Consider the following 20145-nt stretch of genomic DNA (forward strand, 5'->3'; position numbering starts at 1 on the left):
TGAGTCATCTTTCCAACCACAAGGGAGATAGCCTTCTAAACAAAACTGGAAACCTAACTATTTGTAAGGTCAGTCCTGGGCATCACATTGAAATTGTATGTGCCCTGCAATCAAAGCGGGGCGTGGGGGGGACACAAACAGGGAAAAAATTTCTTATCTCTCTAAAACAATGTTTCTTCTTCTGTATTTCTCAGATTTCTTCATTTATTGTTTTTACCAGGTTCTTCTTCCGTATTTCTTAGATTTCTTCATTTACTGTTTTCCATCTCTTAACTCCACGCCTTTTCTTTTTATTGTCTCTTTACTTCTGAAGATTTTATTTTGTTCTACTTATCTTTTTCTAATTTTTCTAGTGCCTCACCTTCCTCTTCTGCTACTACTTGCTTTTCCCCTAGACTTACATTTTCACATACAAATTCACTTTCTGCCCATACTCCACTATCATTACAAAACTTCTTTCTGAGACTGCTCTTATTTTCCCTCCTTTTTTCCTTTTTATTTCTCTTGAATCTTCTTTCTGGCTTTCTCTTTTGCTCAAGTCCTCTTATTCTTCATGGGTTTTTTTTTCTGTAGTGTTTTATTTTATTTATCACATCTCTCTGCTCTATTTTATCCTTGTCTTCCTCTAGTCCTTTACTTTTGTGTCTTTCTGCTGTTCGTTCTTCTCACCTCTCTTGGAGGAGTTTCTAATATGTCAGAATGCCAGACTCTTGTGTGCTTTCTTTCCTCCTCAAACACACTTTAAGCATCAAGAGGGGGCAGGAATTATTCCTGTATACCCTGGGCTGAGCTGTGGGCGGGTAAGTTCATTATCTATCTTCTCACTGGTGGGTGGGATTGTTGTGGCTCTGGAAACCTAATCTTTCCTTGCTTATTCCCCGCCCCCAAGGACCCCATCTGCACAGTCACTGTGCGACTCTAGTCATTGCTTGCATTCCCTGCACGTCCCTTGCAGAGCGATGAGCCCCCAGGTGCAGTGGGAGAATTCATCAGCGACCGACAGGACTAACGATTTACTCCTGAGAAATAATCCATATCCGGATAATGGATCACCCACTACTCCCCGAGACCATTTGTCTTGGCACTTAAATGGCACCAGAATCCAGGGACAGAGCCAGGACTCTATCCTAGGTTCATTGGTAGATGAATAGACTGGAATAATAATGTTAAGGATTATGATAAGGAAGACTTTGCATTTGTGTGGTGCTTTTAAGCTCCATAAATTTGGAGAAGATTAACCTTTCTTGGCTTGTCTCTCTTGAATCTCACACACTGGACCCTGTTTGCAGATTCAGAAGCAGGGGACTTTAAGTGACTCCCTGATGTCCTCCAGTTTGATACTGGCAAAAAAAAAAAATGAGAGGAAAATTATTTTCTGTCTTCTTGAGACTGTTCCCTCTAACTACTACATGGCCCCCCAGTCCTTGGATCTTGCTGTTTGTATGTGAGAAAAGAATCCAATATTAAGAGACAGTATACTAGTAGTTTATGGACATGCACAGGTTTGAATCTTGACTCTGTATTATTTAGCTGTGTCTTTGGCAGATTGCTTAGTCACCTGGAACCTCAATATCTTTCTCCATGAAATGGGAATCTTAATAACCCTTCTTCATAGGACTATTATGGGGACAAACAGAAATTATTCATGTAAAATGCTTATTATAGTGCCTGGCTCATAGTAAAAACTGCATGAGTATTAGATACGATTATTATTACTGCCTATCTCTTTGCAGGATGCTAAGCGGACTCATACAAATGCATGAGAAAATTGGTCTGGAGGAGGGGAAGAGATAATTGATGAGCCAGCTTCTACAGTGTCCCTGAAGCCATCTATGGGGGAAGGGACTTGGGAAGCTGAATTCTGATGGTGGGAGGAGATAAGACTTCTGCAGGCTCTGGGAACAGGCAAAGGGTAGGAAGGAGACTGGAGAGCTGCATTTAAGACCTCGACTATGTTTGAGATCCCAAATGTGCAACAGGATCAATTGCTGACTTTAAATTCCACTGGACTAAGATTCTTCTTCTCTGGCTTTAGCTGTCACTGTTTCCCTGGGTTGCTTCCCATTTCCCCAGACTGGACAGGATGCTGTTAGGGGGGGAATGCTAAATCCAAAAAAGGATTGAAAGAGATCACAAACTAAAAATAACAAAATCTTGTGCCAGAGCTTTTTGTACAAATGGAAGTTCACTTTCCAAGTATATAAGGTTATTAATATTGCTACTAATAATGACACAATCTTTAGAACTCATTGTATGGAATGTGGCTGCTAGAAGTTGACACATAATTCAGGTGGACAGAAGCATCCACCGAGTCCATCTGCATGCAGAATCTGAGCTCACAGTCCTCCCCCCCAACTTTTCTGGGGCCTCACTCTCCCAGAGTCACACACATAATTTAGCCTTCAGTGAAATGATTCTGACACTATGAGGCTCCCTGGAGAATGGATGCTGTGCGGAGGCAGGGAGTGTGGGCTCCTGACTTCAAGCTGCAGGGAGGCGAGGAGCAATTGATATGTCTCCTAAGTACCAAGGACTCAACTCTTTTGGAGATAAGGGCTTTCTCAAAGCATGGTTTACTAATAATTGATAAGCCATGCTTATCAATTGTCACACATTTAGTAAGAACACTCTGTGGGGGAATCTGAAGATGTTCGGAAGAGCTGATGATGTGGCTGAGAAGATAGGCCACAGACATGAGAAGATATTTGACAATACAAGGCAATATCTTCAACAAAGAGTTGTGAGCACTCAGGATGAAACAGGAAATACAGTCAGGAGACTTCATGTCACATAGGTATTCTCACCCTTGATTTCCCTATCCTTTTAGAAAGACAGTCTACTATCATTGAAAGAACATTGACTTTGTGATAAGACCAACATGACTTAAAATTTCAAATACTTCACAAACTAAATAAGGGGTCCTTGAACAAGTTACTTAACTCCTATGAGGTACAATTATCTCATGCATATATTGAAGCATAATAATAGCCCCTATCTCATAAAATTATATTCACAATGAAATGAAAGCACACATGTAAAGCTCTAAGTATAATGCTTGGTGCATGGGAAGCACTCAACCATTGGTTCCTACAATTGTAATATGCAAGGAGAAAGGCAAGGATTGTTTGGAAATAGAAAGGTTTTATTTTCCCTTTCAGCTCTTTATATGCCTGACAGTAAATTTCATAGGAATGCAAACCAAAAAATAATATATGTAAATAATAATTATTATATCACTCTATAATACCTTTTGTATGCCTCCTTAGTATTGCTCACTAGATTTGCTGTGATCAAATTTGCAGAACAATGAAACAGCAGAGGAGGCAAATTACATGCTCCTTGTGATCTTGGACTCCTTTCTGAGTTTCAGTTTTCCCATCTGTAGAATGTAGCTATGAACACCTACTTCACAGTCCTTTCTGAAAATTTAATTAAAATGTGTATTAAAACACTTGGCATAGAATGGGCTGAAAATAAATGCCTGCTCTATTTTACAACTTTCATTGGCAAAAATTGGGAATAAGACAAAACCACCTGCAACAGGGATATTATGAGTATGGAGTCAAATAAATATACAGAAAATGCTTGTAAACTGTAAAACTCCAATAATAGCCTTCATGGAACATTTGTTATGTATCGGGCACCACATAATTAGAAAGTGTTAGTCAATTAGGTAAACATTAATTGTCTTCTCTATTTAGTACATTATTTCAGGTACTCAGAATGAGCTAGAGAGACAAGGGCCAACAGAGAGATGAGCTTCTCCATACAAGATCAGAGCATTAGGGACAGGACTCTGAGGGATGATTCATTTAGAGTACCAGAGAAGGCTGTAGAGGTGGAAGGGGAAATCCACAGTGTCGTCAGAGACAAGGGAAAAGAGATTTTTCATGAATACAGATTCACAGTGAGGGATTTTGCAGAAGAGGCAAGTCAAATTTAGGACAGAGCTATGTCCTCTTCGATTGGGTTTCTAAAAGAACACTGGCAACTTCACTAAGAAGACTAAAGTGTGCACGTGTGTGTGGAGTGGTAAAAGCCATCTTACTGTGTATGAGTAAGTGGAAATGCTGGGGGAGTACTTGATGGGCATTTGGGACTGAGGCTGAGAGAAGGCTGGATAAGACCTGGAAGGAGACTGAGGAGAAGAAGATGTTGCTGTCTTAGTGGTACAATGAAAAAACTTACAGGAAAAGAGAAAATGAATGAACAGGTGTGAGACAGGATGGTTGGTGGGCAGAAGGACTCTTAGAGGTGACACCTGGGATGGTCTACTAAGAGAAGAGAGAGACTGTCAGTTCATAAGTAGAAAGGGACCAGGGGTAGCAAATAGTGCCATGAGGCCAAGTGGAGCTGAGAAGTGACAAGGAGTTACAGAATCTAGAATTGGGAAGAAACTACAAAGGCCTTGAGTAGCTGGAGCAGAGTAGGAAGAGGTAAAATAATGAGTAGATAGCAGAGACCAAACATTATGAAAGATCCATAGACCTATAAGTAGGTTTGAAAAGGCTAGAAAAATGTACCTTATGAAGAGAGTTGAGATATATATATGGGCAGAGGGTACTAGTCTTTGAGAGGGGAGGCTAAAGGTACAAGAAGGTAAGAAACTTCTTGGTGGTTGACACAACAGCATTAAGAGAGCTGAGCTTCAGAATATCCATGGTAAAGGCTGAACACAGAAACGCTCCCTTCTTCCTATGGGATGAGGATGAAGGATCAAAAGCATAGCTAGTGTCTTTAGTCCTTGAACCTAGTCCTAGTCACTAATATCCCCATCCCTGAGTCCATGGCATACAGGCTATCTCAGTATCAATGACAAGGATGGAGAGGCAGCTTTGATGACAACACAGTATGACTTGAAGGATAGTTTGGTGAATCTCTCTATTTTCCTATGGTAGCAAGCTGTGGTTCCAGTCTCAGAGTACTAGACCATAGACCATATCCCACTGTGGATGTGGAAGCCTACAGAGCATGTTCTATACCCATGCCAGTCTCTTCTTTCTCCAGCTCTGAAATTTCCACCCCAGAGGCCCACTTAAAATCAGTCAGGACCCACAGTCACTTTGAAATGACTTAATTGTTTCTCTCTGTTAAGGTACTGGGGTCCAGAGTCCTGTGACCTAGCCAAATGCATCCTCCACTGAAGGAAAGAAAAATGATATTCCTACACATCCAACTCTTTGACATATACACACAGCATGCTGGATGTGGCACATGGTCTTCTTTCCACTTGATCTGGCCCAGTTATAGTCATTCTTCTCCAGCATGGCCGCTTCCTGGTCTCATGTAGGGTCCTCTCCAACAGCACCACCCTACCTTCCTTCTTACTTTCTCGTCTAACAAGTCTCCTGGGATCTAGAAGGTAGAATATAGTGGGGCAATTATAACCCAAGTTCTTGAAAGTAAGAGAGGGTGCTAGGAGAGAGCTTTAGGTAGGTGCCAGATCCAAAGAAGATTTAATAACATTAAAAAAGGATCCTTGGCATCTTTTGTTTTCTTATTGGACCAGTTCTCCAGTATACTCACATGCTAACTTCTGTGGCGCCCAGGCTGAGGAGACATGAGGAAAAAAGAGCAAATACTTTCCTAGCAAGTTCTGCATTTCTCTTTAAGGCTTCAGTTATCTCAGAATTGAATTACAGTAGGGAAAGGCTTATTTGCATTGACAAATGGCAATTAATGGAGGGAATGATTAAAAGTGAGAGAAGCTACAGACCCTGAAATGTCAGTGGTTGGTATGCAAAAGAATTCCTCCATCAAATTTTCTTCTCCCCATTCTTCTCCCTCTCTCCTCTTCCCTCCTCTTTTTGTGCTTCTCCTTTCTTCTCTTGTCCTTTCCTCCAGCTTGCTCCATCCACAGTTACTGATGAGATTTCTCATGATCTACAGTCAAATGCCATTCATCCCACAGGCATATGAGAGTCCAGCTAAGCTGTCCCATGAACCAATCTTGTGAGCAGTCAGAGCAGGGGAAGCAGCAGGCAGACAGTTCCTCACTCCGCCCCTTAAGGGTAATGGCAGTTAAACCAATGAACCAGAGTGGTTGTCCTTAAAGTAATAAATAAATCATTGGGGTCCAAGAGAAGTAGAAAACTCCCCAGCAAACAGTGCTCAGGACATTTACCATGACGTCCTCTGCCTTGAATGCCCATGGTATATCAGCCACACAGGCGAGACCTGATTGCTCTCAAGGTGCCGCTCCCAGATTCCTCCTGGCCCGTCTCAGTTTCAGAGGGAGCTCATTCATTCCAATGGGATGTGACAGGTGTCATCTTCAGGCGCCTGGCTCTGCCCCCAGCAGCAGGGACTGTCGCTGCCTGCAAATCCCCCAAGTGCTATGCTTGTCTGAAGAGAGCAAGCCCTGAGGTGGGGAGATGACCTTTTGAGAACTCAGGAACTCAAGGTGGGACGGCAATGTGGTGTTACAAAAGGAGCCCTGGGCTAGAAGGTTGGACATCTGGCTTCTAGTCTCATTTTATCTACGAAATTGCTAGATGAATTTGGGTAAGTCACTTCCCTTTTCTAGATTTCTGTGATGCCCCCTGTGGTGTGAAGTTATACTAGATTGTCTCTAATGACACTCTCAGCCTTAATAAATCCTGAAACTGAAAAAAATCACCTATTTTTTTTAAATCTCCATCTCTAGTTGGAATTTCTTTGGGGATACCTTCTCTAGGGCTTCAAATCTTTCACTCCCAAATGGTCACTTAGTATTTGTTAACATTACTTTCAAGTTCCAGCTAAGAAGCAGAGTCCTTATAGATTATGCCTTGCCTTTTCCTTCCTGGTGAGCCAATTCTGCCTTTGGGGCTGGGCCATCCTGATGGAGTACTGTGTGTGAGGAATGAACCTTTGGCACTCAGACTTTAACTTAGGCTAGCAAGGAAGCTGCCTAAGAGAAGGTTCCCCTCAGCTTTATATTTTTAAATATTTTTATGTTGAAATAATGGCACAATAAATAGTTGTTTAGAATATTAAAATGTTGATTTCATGGAAATTGAAAACAAGGTGATTGTTATCAGAGGCTGGGATTTAAATATTATAATGCATGTGTATATCAAAGCATTACATGGTATCTTACCAATAAGTACATTTTTATGTTACTGTGTACCAGTCAAAAGTAAATTGAACTTGAAAAATACTTGTACATACCACCATATTAACAACTGTCCCCTCCCCCTTGTTGGGAAGTGTATTGCATTTTGATTCTGCTTCTAAACATTTTGGGATGTATCTAAGAATAAGAAAATTTGTAGTTGGAGATTGTTAGGCTTCCGAACTCTAAGAAAGGGGAATGTCTTCAGTATCTGACACTGGAGGTACATACAGTCTAAAGAGAGTCGATAAGTATATAATGTGTAGATTTCCGTTTGCATGTGAATAGCATATTCAAGGAACGCAGGCACAAGAGGAGGAAACACACATGACGGTTCAAATATAGGCTTAAAATAAAAGGCAGTGACCTTGGACAAGTCATTTATCTTACTTGATCTATAGTTTCTTCATCTGTACACCAGGGGTTATGTTACTCTTTCCTTCACCAGCTTTCCCAACTTCCCAAAGCTGTAGGAGACTCAGATTTGAAAATAGAGATGAGAGCACTTTGTAAGCTGCTTAAACACATAAGGGCCATTGATTTGCAGAGATGAGCTCCAGAGCTAGTGAAGGTCAGGTGCTTCTCTGGCCACAAGTCTGGAAGACTCTGGTAATACATTGAAGTGGATGCTTCCCTTGCTCATCCCCCCAAGCACTTGTAACTAGAAGCCACAGAATTTTCTAGATGAAAAAAATCTCAATAGTTTGTATCTTTTATGGTCTTTCAAGGATGTAAGCATACGATGTAATTCTATCTAGTTCTCTTTATGTAATGCCATTTGCTCTTATTGATTGTGGCAAAAAAAGAAATGATCACCTCCCCAATTTTTCTTCTTTGTGACATTTTCTGTGTCCCCTCAGTTTGTACTGTTCTCTCTGCCCCACCCTGTTGAGACTTAAAGAGCAGGAAAATTCTTCCATCCTGCCTACCCCCTCACTCAAAGAACAAAATGCTTTACAAAATTAAGTGAATATTTGGGATTTTTAACTTGAGTTTTATCTTTTCATTCAACCAGAGGGGTATGTGTGTGGGAGATGCACTTGTCAACTAAAAGCAATTTCTCTGCCTCCTTGGGGACTGAAGCGTAATCGTGGCTCTGTCTTTCTGATGTCAGGATGAAACTTGCATTTTCTTGAGTGGTGTCAGCACACTGACAGACAACTCCTGGGATCTAGCAAGGAGTACTGGCAAAGAACGGGCAGGGGGGTGAGAGAACTGGAGACTGCTCTCAGCTCATCTTTCTTCCCCTGGGTGACTTTAGAGCAGTCACTTAGTTTACCTCACTTTTGTAACTTAAAAACACAAGAACAAATCTCTCCACTTCTATATTACAAAGGTTAGTAGAGGACTTTCTCAGGCAGTAATAAAACAATAGGGTGGAAATTCCATGGAGGCAGTATATTCTAGAATGCTATTAAACAGCTGGAATGAAAGGTCCAGTTTTCCTTGTACAATTCTACATAACAGATAAGAAAGACAAGACCATCTGAGGCTCAAGTTCCACAAAATTCCCTCGTGATTTCATGGATAGAGTAACCATGATCCCAGACAGACTTCCCATGCAGAAAAGCAAGGAGGGAGAATCTTGAGGTCCTTGGTACTGGGGTTTCCTTTATTGAGTATGTATGATTGCCATATGGACATTCTGATAGGTCTTCTCAAAACAGGATGTGTTGGGAAGCAAGGTTGCTAATCCACCATTCCCTTCATAGGCCCATAGGTAGAGGACTGTTATCTCTCCTGCAGGACTGGTGGAGGGGGGCAATAGACTTGCTCTCCATTTCATAGAGCTCAGGGAAGCCACCATGCCCACATTTATTCACCTGATCATGTAGTGTGGTATTTCAGCCTCACTCCTGATGTTTTAACTCAAACACTCTGCTCTTTCTACATTGCTTCACCTCCCTCTTCCCTATTGCAAAGAGCCCAACACATAGGATGTTCAAATGACCTGACTAGGCAGTACCACTATACAAGGATTCCCAGAAAATTCAACCAGATGAGCTGGTGTGAAGTATGCTCATTTTGAATACACCCTGACTATAAAGATTAAGTTTTAAGAGTTGGACTATTTCTTATAGTACATATTTATCCATTTCCCCAAAAGGAGTGAAGTTAACGTGGTCAATTTTCCCAGATGGCTACCCCAAGGTTTCTTGTAGCTTGGATACAGTGGGAAAAGAATGGCAGAGGGTGCGCAGGGGCAGATTTATTTCCTTGGTATTACACCCTTTCAAATTTTAGCAACCATAAAAACTCCAATGAGTAACCTGTGAAATATATTTTTTTCTGGTCCTTATGTCCAAAATATTTTTATTTGTTTGTTTTACAAGGAGGATTTCCTGAGGATTGAATACAGGATGTCTCACATGCTAAGAAAATTCTTATTTTGAGATAGGGTCTTATTTAGCTGCCTATACTGGCTTGGAATTTGTGATCCCATGCTTCAGTCTCCTGAGTGGCTGGGATTACAGGTGTGTGTCACCATGCCAGGCCAGAAATTTTTATTCAGCAGAACTAAAGTGAGAGCAAGTAGTTAGTGTGCATTGTGATAGCACCTCCCAGTTGATGCTTCTTTCCCATAACACCATACCTTGAGAAACAATGAGCAATGACAAGTTTCAGTCTTAGAGTTGTACTTAATTATCAATTATTGTTTACCTGGGTAACAAGTACTTTTTTACTTCAGGGGAAGAAAAGTCTGAAGCTTTCCTTTACTTCTGGCCAACAAGTCCGTAGAATGACTTCATCACTGTGGCTAAAGACTTCACAGTAGACTATGACCTACATTAGGAACAGAGTTCATGGCTGAGACAGTTAATAGTCAAGCTTTAGGCCTTGAACTATCAGGACAAGGACAAAGATACCCAGTATGCCCTTTATTAGCATACACTTAGGAATGATGGGTTGCAGGTCCATGCCATTAGACTCCCGACTCCTTGATGGGGCTTCTAAGGACTCCTGTGTACTAGGAAAGATGCCCTAACTGAGTATGTGCCCCCATACAGCAAGTGAGTCCTGCATTTTACTCATAAACCAACTTCTTCAGCTTTTTCCTAGTCTCCAAAATGACCAATGCTATTAGCACAACCCCAAACTACAGTCCCAAGTCTTTAGTATATCTGGATTAGTCCTTTGATCAGCAGAGATATTATTGTTTTGTTTTTATGAGTAGAATTTTCTAACTCTAGAGAATAATGTGTTTATTAAAGAAAAATTGAAATATGCTACAATATGAAAATAATAAAACTGTTAAGATTGTCCATAATTACATTGCCTAAATACAATCATGACTAAGATTCTTCTGCGCTACCTCTTCGCCTTTTTTCTACATATAGACATATTATTTATTTGCATTGTCTGGATTATAGTGTTCACACATTTTGCATTCTGACTTATTTTCACTTAAAAATATCATAAGTGTATTTTCAGGTTATCATATAAGCTTCCAAATTATATATTTAAAAATAATTGCATAATAATTCATCCACTGAACCAGAATTATTTGCACGGCTAAGTATCTGGCACCAAGAGGACATTTGGCAAATATTTGTTGAATAAATTAGGAGATTGACGGATGAATACACTGCCCTATCATGTGACATTTAGTTAAAGATAAACATTTTCACATGGAACTTTATTATTTTCTTTTTAGAATCGTGAACTCCACGATTTCTGTTTCTCCCTTTACTGTCAAAAGTGTAGATGCTTTGATTTGCCTGAGGCTTGTTAATGACTATTAGCATCCACACTTTACATATGAGAAAACCAAGAAGTTGAATAATTCTCTCAAGATTACATACCTAGCACACAGCACTGCTGGATTTCCCATCTAGGTTTGTGAGTATTCTGGCATTTTTTTTTTCCTTTATCACATCACACTTCTTGAAAAACAACAACAACAACAACAACAACAACAACAACAAACCAAAACCCAAAGAAACAAACAAAAAATGACCATAGAAAAGGATCACTTTCTGGGTTTAGACTTCAGTTTGAGATATTCTGAAAGCAAGACATTCAGTTACCAAAGACCTAGAACAGGGGCAGGTAGCCTTTTTGTCAAGAGCAAGTCAAACAAAATTTCATTTAGTTGAATTTTTTTTAAGGAGGGAATCTGTTGAGGTCATTAAAGAGGCTGGTGCTGGATGAGCTCTGAGAGGAGGTCAGGTCAATATTCAGAACCTGAAGGTGGGCTTTTCTAGGTGGCAGCCTTGTTTGGCTTGGGGTATTTGCACAGCAGAAATTGGTAAAGGAGGAGGTATAGTGAATGTTTGCTATCTTTGATTGCTTTGAAAAGATATGGGAAATTGCAAATGGTTTAGAAAATGGTGCAAAGGGTGAGGGGTACTATGTTTCCCAGAAAGAAAGGAAAATGAGTTGAAGCCCTTTAAATTCTAACCATAGCTCTACTCTGCTAAGAATTGCATGGCTGAGTACAGGTGATTTTATTCACCCCCTTTGCCACATTAACACTAATATCAGTGGTTAGCCAAGCAAATGTAATAACTACCCTCCTCAAAGGACCTGTGATTGCAGCTTCCACTCTTCAGGTCCATAAACTAGCTGTTGGAATAGGATTTTGCTTATTTCTTTACACCTTCTCCTGCATTTTGACTGACAGAGCACCGTTTTCCCAGTGGAGAAAAACCTGGGTGCAGAGTCACATCTGTGCATCTAGCAATGAAGAACAGGGGCAGAAATTAATGTGGGTCTTTGGACTTGAAGGGAAAAAAGAAACTGGCTTTAGAAATTCTTCTTGCCCAGTGTATTTTGCAACGTAGTCCATCTCTGGTGGCTACGTCTACCTTAGGGTTGGGGAGGGGTAGAGCTGGTTTACCTCCACCAGGAGTCCCAGACACTGAGCCCACCTCAGCACATGCCTTGCATATGTATATAACAATTAAAAATACAAAGCCTTAAGAGAAGTGCAAAGAAATTTAATATAGTACCACTCCTCACTGAAATATCAAATATCAAATTCTTTCTAAAAATAAATATGGATGCCCCTCCTGTGCCAGTGTTCTGACAAAAGCATAGGCCTTGGCTGTAAGTTAGAAGCAACTGAAGGCACCCCACATTTGTAGGTACTCGACATTAGGGTAGGTAGGAATCAAACTCCTTAAAACAAAATTTCACAGGTAGAACATTGCTCACTTTCCTGAGAAAATCTCAAGGCCAGGGCTATAAAATTCCTCTCCGATTCTTCCTGGGGGGAAAACAAAACATGTCTTCTATTTACACTCTAGGTCCTCTACAAAGAATCAGTGTTTTAAAATCCATATAGGATTTGGCGCTACAATATCTGAGGTGAGGATTCTCCGAAAATGGGTGAGGGGAGTCGTAGACAGGAGTGAGAAATGTTCCCAAGGATTCAGGCCTCATTTAGATTCAGGGGTTAGGGGGCCAGTACTAATTTCCGCTGAGACTGAGCCTCCTGACAGCTGAGATGACCTCCCTAAAACGTGGGATTTCTAGGGGCTGGGATAAAGTCTCACCCTCAGAGCTGAGGTTCCCTGGGACAGGTGCACCATGTTGTCCTCAAGCGGAGCTTCTGGAAACAAGCCTGATTTTAAATGTTCCACCAAGGGCAACTGGGGGTCCAGGAAGGACCTTCACTCCTTCTCAGATTTGGGGCTCACCAGGGCTAAGGTGTCTTTACCCTTCAAAATGTGAGCTGCCAGAGGGTAGGGGCAGGGTACTGTCTTCAGAGTCACAGCTTCTCTGGACAGGAGCTGTGTCTTGGACTCCCTCTGCATGGGTGGGGGAAGGGGCTGCAGGGCCAGAGGCCCTCCCCTCCGGAGGGAGGGGGCCTCCCATGAGGCCCTGCCCCCTTTGTGACACGCTTGAGGTGTCCGGTGACCAAGATTCTCAGAGCTGGGTGCAGGGTGCGGCCTAGGGCGTGGTCACCGGGGGCTACTTAGAGCAAGCCTTGCGGGGCGACTGCACGGAGGTTAGCTGCGAGGCTGCCGGGCACTCAGCACTGGTTATGGCGTGGATGCTGGACTGCCTTTTCGCATCGGCCTTTGAGCCCCGCCCCCGCCGTGGTGAGTGGGGCCCACCTTGTCGCAGGGCTGGGGTGCTCAGCTGGGGGCTGCCGGGGGCTGCAGCCCCGGCTGGGTGCCCTAGGGCTTGGCTCCCCACCCCCTCTTGCCTCCTTTCCCGCTGGCTTTTAGCTAATTGTTCTTGGCTCGAGGGACTGCCCCGTCGAGGACCCGCATAAATCACCAGCTTTGCCGGGAACTCAGAGCAATCGCACTAATGGTTCCGCGGGACGCGGGGCGAGTGCGGGGGAGGAGTCCCTGGCTCTATGCTCAGGCCGGGACAGCCAGAGCCTCCTGGCCAGCAAGCCGTCCCCCAACCCAGGGGCTCTAAAGGTCCCAGGAGGACCTTCTCTTGAGGGGCAACCAGAACCCAGAGACCCCGACTTGGAAGTGGGGTTTCCTTTCGCCTTAAAGCTTGTCCCCACTGTCCCAATCTCAATTAAAGTATAGCAGCCCTGGCCCATTTGAGTCGTCTAATTCAACCCCTCCATTTAAGAGATGATGACATTGAAGCCCAGACAAGGGAAAGGCCTGCCCAAGGTCCCCCACGGAGTTGGCAGTAAATCTGGGACAGTTTAGGCTCTGCTAACTGCTCATTGCCCCAAGTTCTCAGTTGTAGAGAGGCCTGGGGTCTTTATTCTGGGTCTTTTCTTGGGTAACTGAGATCAGTGCTTGGTTCCCTTACCCCCATGGAATAGAGGGCACAAATATGTAAACTTCACGGCTCCTGTGAAAGTTGTGAATCCCATTTCACCCTTCTGGAAATGCCTTCTTCCACACAGCAGATTGGGAAAACTTTTCTTTTTTAAAGTTTCAGGAGGCTGGTGCGTTATTTTGGAGATTCCCTAGGAATCAGCCCCCACACTCCAATCTACACTGTCCTTCACTTCCCTTTGACAAGCCCCACCCCCTTCATGCTGCCACCTGCCCCCAGCCACCTGTTTTTCCATAGTCTCCAACTCCAAAATCTATATTGGTGAGAATGCGTCATTGGTCGCCAGCCATAGACCAAACCTGGAGTTGTCTCTGCTTTCTTCTGCCCCCTCACTGGCAAGGGAGGGGAGGCAGCAAGAGGAGAGGCCAAAGAAACTTAATTCATCAGAGATCTGATTTTAGTTCTTGCCAACCCCAGCACCCTGCTGACAACCATCCCAGTAGTCTAGTTTCCTGCTAAGAGACTGGAACAGCTTAGCCAGTTCAAGTACATACTCTGAGAGGCCATAAGCCCTCTGAGCTTAAAAAGGAGAGTGCAGCCACTGAAGGTTAAAGGTTTTCTTTTCTATGTCTGTAAAGTGTGAGACCCTGGTGAAAGAAAAAAATAAAGAAGTAAGGAAGGAAGGAAAGAAAAGAAAAGAAAAGAAAGAAAGAAAGAAAGAAAGAAAGAAAGAAAGAAAGAAACAGAGAGAAGCTGGGTGTAGTGGCATTAGCCTGGTAAAGTCAGAACTAGGAATGTTGAAGCAGGAGGATAGAGAGTTCAAGGTCCACCTAGGCTAAGTAGGAAGTTTGAGGCCAGCCTGAGCTATAGTAAGATGGGGGAGGAAGGGAGAAGGGGAAAGAAATAGAAAGAGGGAGAAGGAAGGAGGGCACGAGGGAGGGAGGAAAAGAAGGAGTCTTATGCCTTTTAAGGCCTTAAGTCTTGAACACCCTTGAAGGCTGTTGTGTGACTCCAATAAGATCAAGGTTATGAAGGCTCCTCCTTATGAAGGAGGAAGTCAGTATCACACAAGAAATCCCATTCCCATCATAAAACAAGGTCTATCATAATCAAAGGGTAATTTATGTCCTGGGGGTTTCTACTTGTGACTCTGGAATGGGACACTGTCAACCTTCTCTATCCTACCACTTTTGGCCAGTTCTTATCTCGTTCTAACCTCCCCAGTTTCTTCATTGGTTTGATATTTGCAGGGCCCACCTCTAGTTGCTCCTCTTGGAACATGCGCCAAGTTATAAATGCCAACAACCAGACCAAAAGAGGATTTCCAGCTGTGCCCTGTAAATATAGCCCTAAATGGCTGACTTACCCTCTTCTGGAAGCCTACACTGCACCCAAAGCACAAATGTACATAGTCATGAATGTGTATATTTGTACACATCCCAAATCCGTGCATACTCCCTCACAAAGCATGAACAAACATAAATGCACTATACATGGATTACATAATTCCCATACAACACAATACTACTCACATCATACACATGTGCCATGCACACATCCTATGCAAGTTCTACACATTTGATAGAAAGACTATTCATAGTGCAGTTATTTTCAAGTAAAGCTACTTTAAAACTTAAGTAAACACAAGTTCTTTTCACAGTGGCCATTCTCTGTTTAGTCAGTATTTAAACACAAGTGCAAGACTTTCTCTTTTCTGCTACATTTCCAACTAGTGAGCTCTGTCCATCAAATGTTTCTATAGTACACAGCACTGCCTACACCAGGTCTATTACCCACACAATAACAGTTAGTGTATAAAAAGTGCTACCTAAATGCTGGGACTTTGAGCTCAGCTTTACATGCATGGTCTCACTTAAGTTACACAACATCACTTTTAAATATAAAATAAAGGCTAGGGTACAAATTTTGACCAGGTAAGAGTATACTATATTGTACCCCCACTGGAAAAACTGCAACAGCAACATGAAGAGTAACTTTGGGAGTGGAATAATTATTGATAGTCTATGACATTATAATTGCCCTTGGCTCCTCTTTCCAAATGCCTTTTAAAAATCTGTAGACATCCGAGGTGTGAGAGATAGACGGCCACAGATTGAGCAGAATGTGGGAGGTATTCTAAATAGTTCCTTTGTCAGAGCAATCTTTTGAGGTTGGCAGTGTCAATGGATAGTTAAATGAAGGCCTTTGGAAAAGATATCACTAAGATCTGGGAGACATGGGGATGGCAGAAAGGCCTTCTTTCTCAAGGAAAGGGACAGCACCATTGACCCATTTGAAATTCTCTTCCCAGTTCACTCTTGGCTTAAGATTTGGCCTTAAGCAATAGAACTTCCATATTACAGCCCAAACTCTGAAACTGGAGGGATCCTGAGGTCCACTTCACATACAAATTTAATCTTTTCCTAGAGATGATACCTATTTGCTGAGACCAGGCCTAAGTGGGCAACAGTAAGATTATTTTCCAGATCAAGAGCAAAATTGTCAATGAGACACCACACTCCCCTGATCAGGGGATCAGATAAATATGCAATTCACTAAGGACATCAATTTCAAAAATTTCTTTGTGAATGACTTCTTTCCACCTCAAGACATTTCCTCATAAAGAAAAAAAAAGTATGAGGGCTAGAGTTAAGCTTAACAGGTCCAGCCACACACTTGTTACCAGGAGGATGAAGTGCAGAATTTGCGTGATGAAAGCTGGCAAATGTACCCCAGGCTCTAGCAGTAGAGCTCACATTCATCAAGCTTAAATATCAAATGACCGAAAGCACATTGAACATTGGGAGAGCAGGACACCAGGTCCCTGAAGGTGATTATGGCAATTGTGAAATCAACATCATTCCCTTGTTTTCACACTTAGCTAGTAAAACAACCTAAATGTCCAACAATAGTGCAGTGGCTAAATAAACTTTATGACATATCTACTTGATAGATAGTATACAACCATAAAAATGGGGTCCGTGAAGAACACATCATAGCATGGCAAATGGCATGATCAGAGCTGTCACAAGTGCATTTGGGAAAGACCAGAAGAAAATTCTGGGAGATTCCATAAAAGTAGCAAACCAGTACTTGGGTTCTTTTGTTTTTGCACTGTTTTCTTAAATCTGCATAAAATTTGTCCTTAAATTATTCTTTAAGCTTTAAAAGGTGATAAAAGGAGTAATCAAAGAGCTGTGACATACAATCAATTTATACACTAGACATAAATTCCATTATACATAGTTCATTCTAAACATTTTTCCCTTTGAGTTTTTGTTTAAATATAATGACTACATCAAGTCAGCTCATCATTATCTTCCTGATGTCTGTGAAATGTCCCCTATTGCTGGGTGAGAAAAAGGCACAACTGGTTGGAGTCCTAGCCTCCTAAGCCTGATCCTACAGTGTTGTTACAAGCCTGTTACTTCGCTTCTCTTAAAGTGACATGCCTACATTGTTGGGTTATTAATGACAGTAATACTTATCATTATTGTTGCACATGAAATTATATGAAATGACTTTTATGTTTTAGGTATCAAAAGATATATATTCTGTTTCTTCTCCAAATATTTACCAACAACCAGGCACTTTACACAAACTACTTCTTTTTACCTCTAGAACAACTCTCCAAGGTATTATTCTCCCTGGTTTAAAGAAAAAGCCAGAAAAGTTCTGTAATTTGCTCATTTTTACACAGTGACTGGGGAAAAATTACAATCCCTTTTGGTCTAACTTAAAACTTTGAGTGAAAGTAGAAGAGACTGTAACTACAAAAACTCCAAATACACTACTGCCATACAGCAGATATTTCCAAAGTGGTCAATATGATATCATTGGCGATGCCTTGCCCAGGCTCCAAATTCTGGAGTTTGAATTCTCGGATGGCTTATAGATCCCTTTCTGTGAACAAGTGCACATTTCAATGGGGAGGTGCAGTGCAAATACCACCTGTGTCCTTAGAGCTGGGACTATGAGTCACTAGGAAACGAGTTCTGTTTCCTTCTGGCAGTATCATTTGTTCTCACATGCATGCGCAGAAGTGGTAGATGGGATGTTTGAGGAGCCTTGGCAAAGCCTGTCACGTCTCAGATACACCTCTTGAGAAACCACGCTACTTCCTGGGATGGGCATGCAGTACCCAGCAGCCGGTAGGTCTCTGCTTTATAAGGAACCCATGCAGCTCTTTGGGCTTGTCCTAAAGTGCTGCTCCAACTGTTCTCTGTATGGTTTGGCTGACTCTTGTTATCCCTCTCACTTTTCCTCTCAAAGCAGAGGCCTCAGGACCATCTCAGATGCACATAGAACTACTGCTATAATAATATCTTGCAGAGTGGGTGCCAAGGGTTGGTGAGGGACAGGAACATGTATGACACTTTGGTAAAGGAGAGGGTGGGATTTAAAGCATCTTTCAAAGACAAAGAACATCAAAAAGCTGGCCTCTCAGAGCTCTGGCCCCTGTGAATATCAGTACTTTTCTCATCTTTTGTAGTTTTGGTCCCTCTCTAGAAATATACCCACCCAGACCATCAGCCACCCCCATCTCTTAGCCTTACTCTTGGCTCAAGTGTAACTCACTTTAGCTTGTAGTAAACTTGCTTTGGTCTCTAGAGGGAGGCAATAGCATCAGGGAGGAAGGGGCACAGAATAGGGTCTTGTCCCATGTCACCATTTTTGACAAAGGGGAGAGTTAGTTTTCCTTTAACTGGGAACAAATATGTACTCAATAGAGACTTAACTTTGATTCTGTCATATCTCTCAGAGAACCATGATTCCCCCCCCCATATTCCTCTTCCTCTTGGGGTTTGCTAGAACTTAGGAACTATTTCTTGATTTCCAGGGTAGAGATGAGGGGAAAATACGAAAAAATTGTAAGGCAATCTTGGCAAGAAATAGTCTCTCATTTTTTTAAAGCACAATAGCACCTATTTAGGAGGCAAGATTGGGGCTGGAGCTGCAGCTGGGGTTAGGGAAGTCTGAACATGTAGTAAAAGGTTTCAGAAATTCTTTTGTGGAGTATTACATCTCAAACCCAGGTCTCATTAACACTGCCAGGAGAAACTGCAGAGTGAGAATTGGACTTAAGGTCCAGTTCTTCTGGGTCTGCATTCGGCTGGCCAATACATCATCCTAGAAGAAGGGGGGTGTTTCAAGAGTCAGATAAACTAGTAATGATAAACATTGTCAGCTTAGTCAGTGGCACTAACCTCCTGGCTGAGATACTCTGTGCTCCATGAGAAAGGGCGGGAAAATGAAGAAGGGGGTTAACTAACCTTTTCTTGAACATTGGTTTTGAGTGTCAGGTTTTTGGCTGGTGCATTCTGTGGTTCATCTCCTTTTGTCATCTAAGCAATTCTAAGGCAGCCATTTTGCAGGTGGGGAAACTGAGGCTTAGAGAAATGAAGTTACCTTCCCAAGGCTACACAGCAAGTGTGACCTAGCTGGAATACAACTTCAGAGCTCTCTTACTCCAATGCCTGTGATTTTTATCAGCTCCCACAGAAAAGATAAAAGACCTGATGCTCAATGACGTTATTTTCATGGGGAAATGAAGATCTCTTTCCTCAGTAAGATTCACATTTTATTGCCTTGAGCCTGTAGATCCTTATGGTTTTAGGATGAAGGCAAACAAATCTCAGTTTATGTTGAAAAGTAATCTGGAGGCACTAAGGTACTTTCATCTTTACAATACTTCATTTAGTCCTCATTCTGGAGGGACAAACTTCCCATACTCCAAAGAAAGGGAAACTTATGGTAGCTATTTTAAGATATAAGGAAATTGGTGTACGGTGTGTGTGTGTGTGTGTGTGTGTGTGTGTGTGTGTGTGTGTGTGTGTGTGTGTTGGGAATGGGACACAGGACAGGAAGAGAACAGAGAGGACACAACTGGTTGGCCAGAAATGAAGCTGGTATGTTCAGAAGGGAAGGGTGGGGTTGTCTGAGTGACCTGTGCAGGGCTGAATGCCTAAGACCAGCTGCTGAGAGAGATGAATTTTGTCTGAGCTCCTTGTACAGATGTAAGTGTAGTGAAATCAAAGGTTTCAGGTGGTCTCTGTCCTGTGAATCTCAGACCTTTCACCTCTAGTCTTTTTCTACCCCCAAAGAAGCCTTTCTGTGTACCTAATACTTTAAGCAATGCTTTTCCTGCCCCGCCCTACCCAGGATGAGGTGCTGACCTAGGCCCAGCTGGGGGGCAGCTTTATGGATGTTCCTACTGCTTTTCATCCATACACGAGGCTCATTTGTGCCAGTTGAAAGGGCACAATAATAACAGTGGCAATTTAAATCGTGCTTCTCACTTTCCCCCCTGAAAAGTGGCAAAGTGACTCACCACCATTGAATTGTCCCTC

The 20145-nt window shown here is 42.3% G+C and overlaps 1 protein-coding gene across 1 annotated transcript in view; it reads left to right on the top strand.

The window, feature by feature from the left end:
- The first annotated feature begins 12996 nt into the window (after window positions 1-12996).
- Window positions 12997-20145, top strand: part of Arhgap36 (Rho GTPase activating protein 36) — a 30576-nt gene continuing 23427 nt past the window's right edge. Inside the window, exon 1 of the mRNA XM_059250615.1 lies at window positions 12997-13143. Coding sequence (XP_059106598.1) covers window positions 13086-13143 — 58 coding nt within the window. The 5' untranslated portion in view covers window positions 12997-13085. The remainder of the gene's footprint in view (window positions 13144-20145) is intronic.

This window comes from Peromyscus eremicus, chromosome X (genome assembly GCF_949786415.1).
Source record: "Peromyscus eremicus chromosome X, PerEre_H2_v1, whole genome shotgun sequence".
Taxonomy (NCBI): Eukaryota; Metazoa; Chordata; class Mammalia; order Rodentia; family Cricetidae; genus Peromyscus; species Peromyscus eremicus.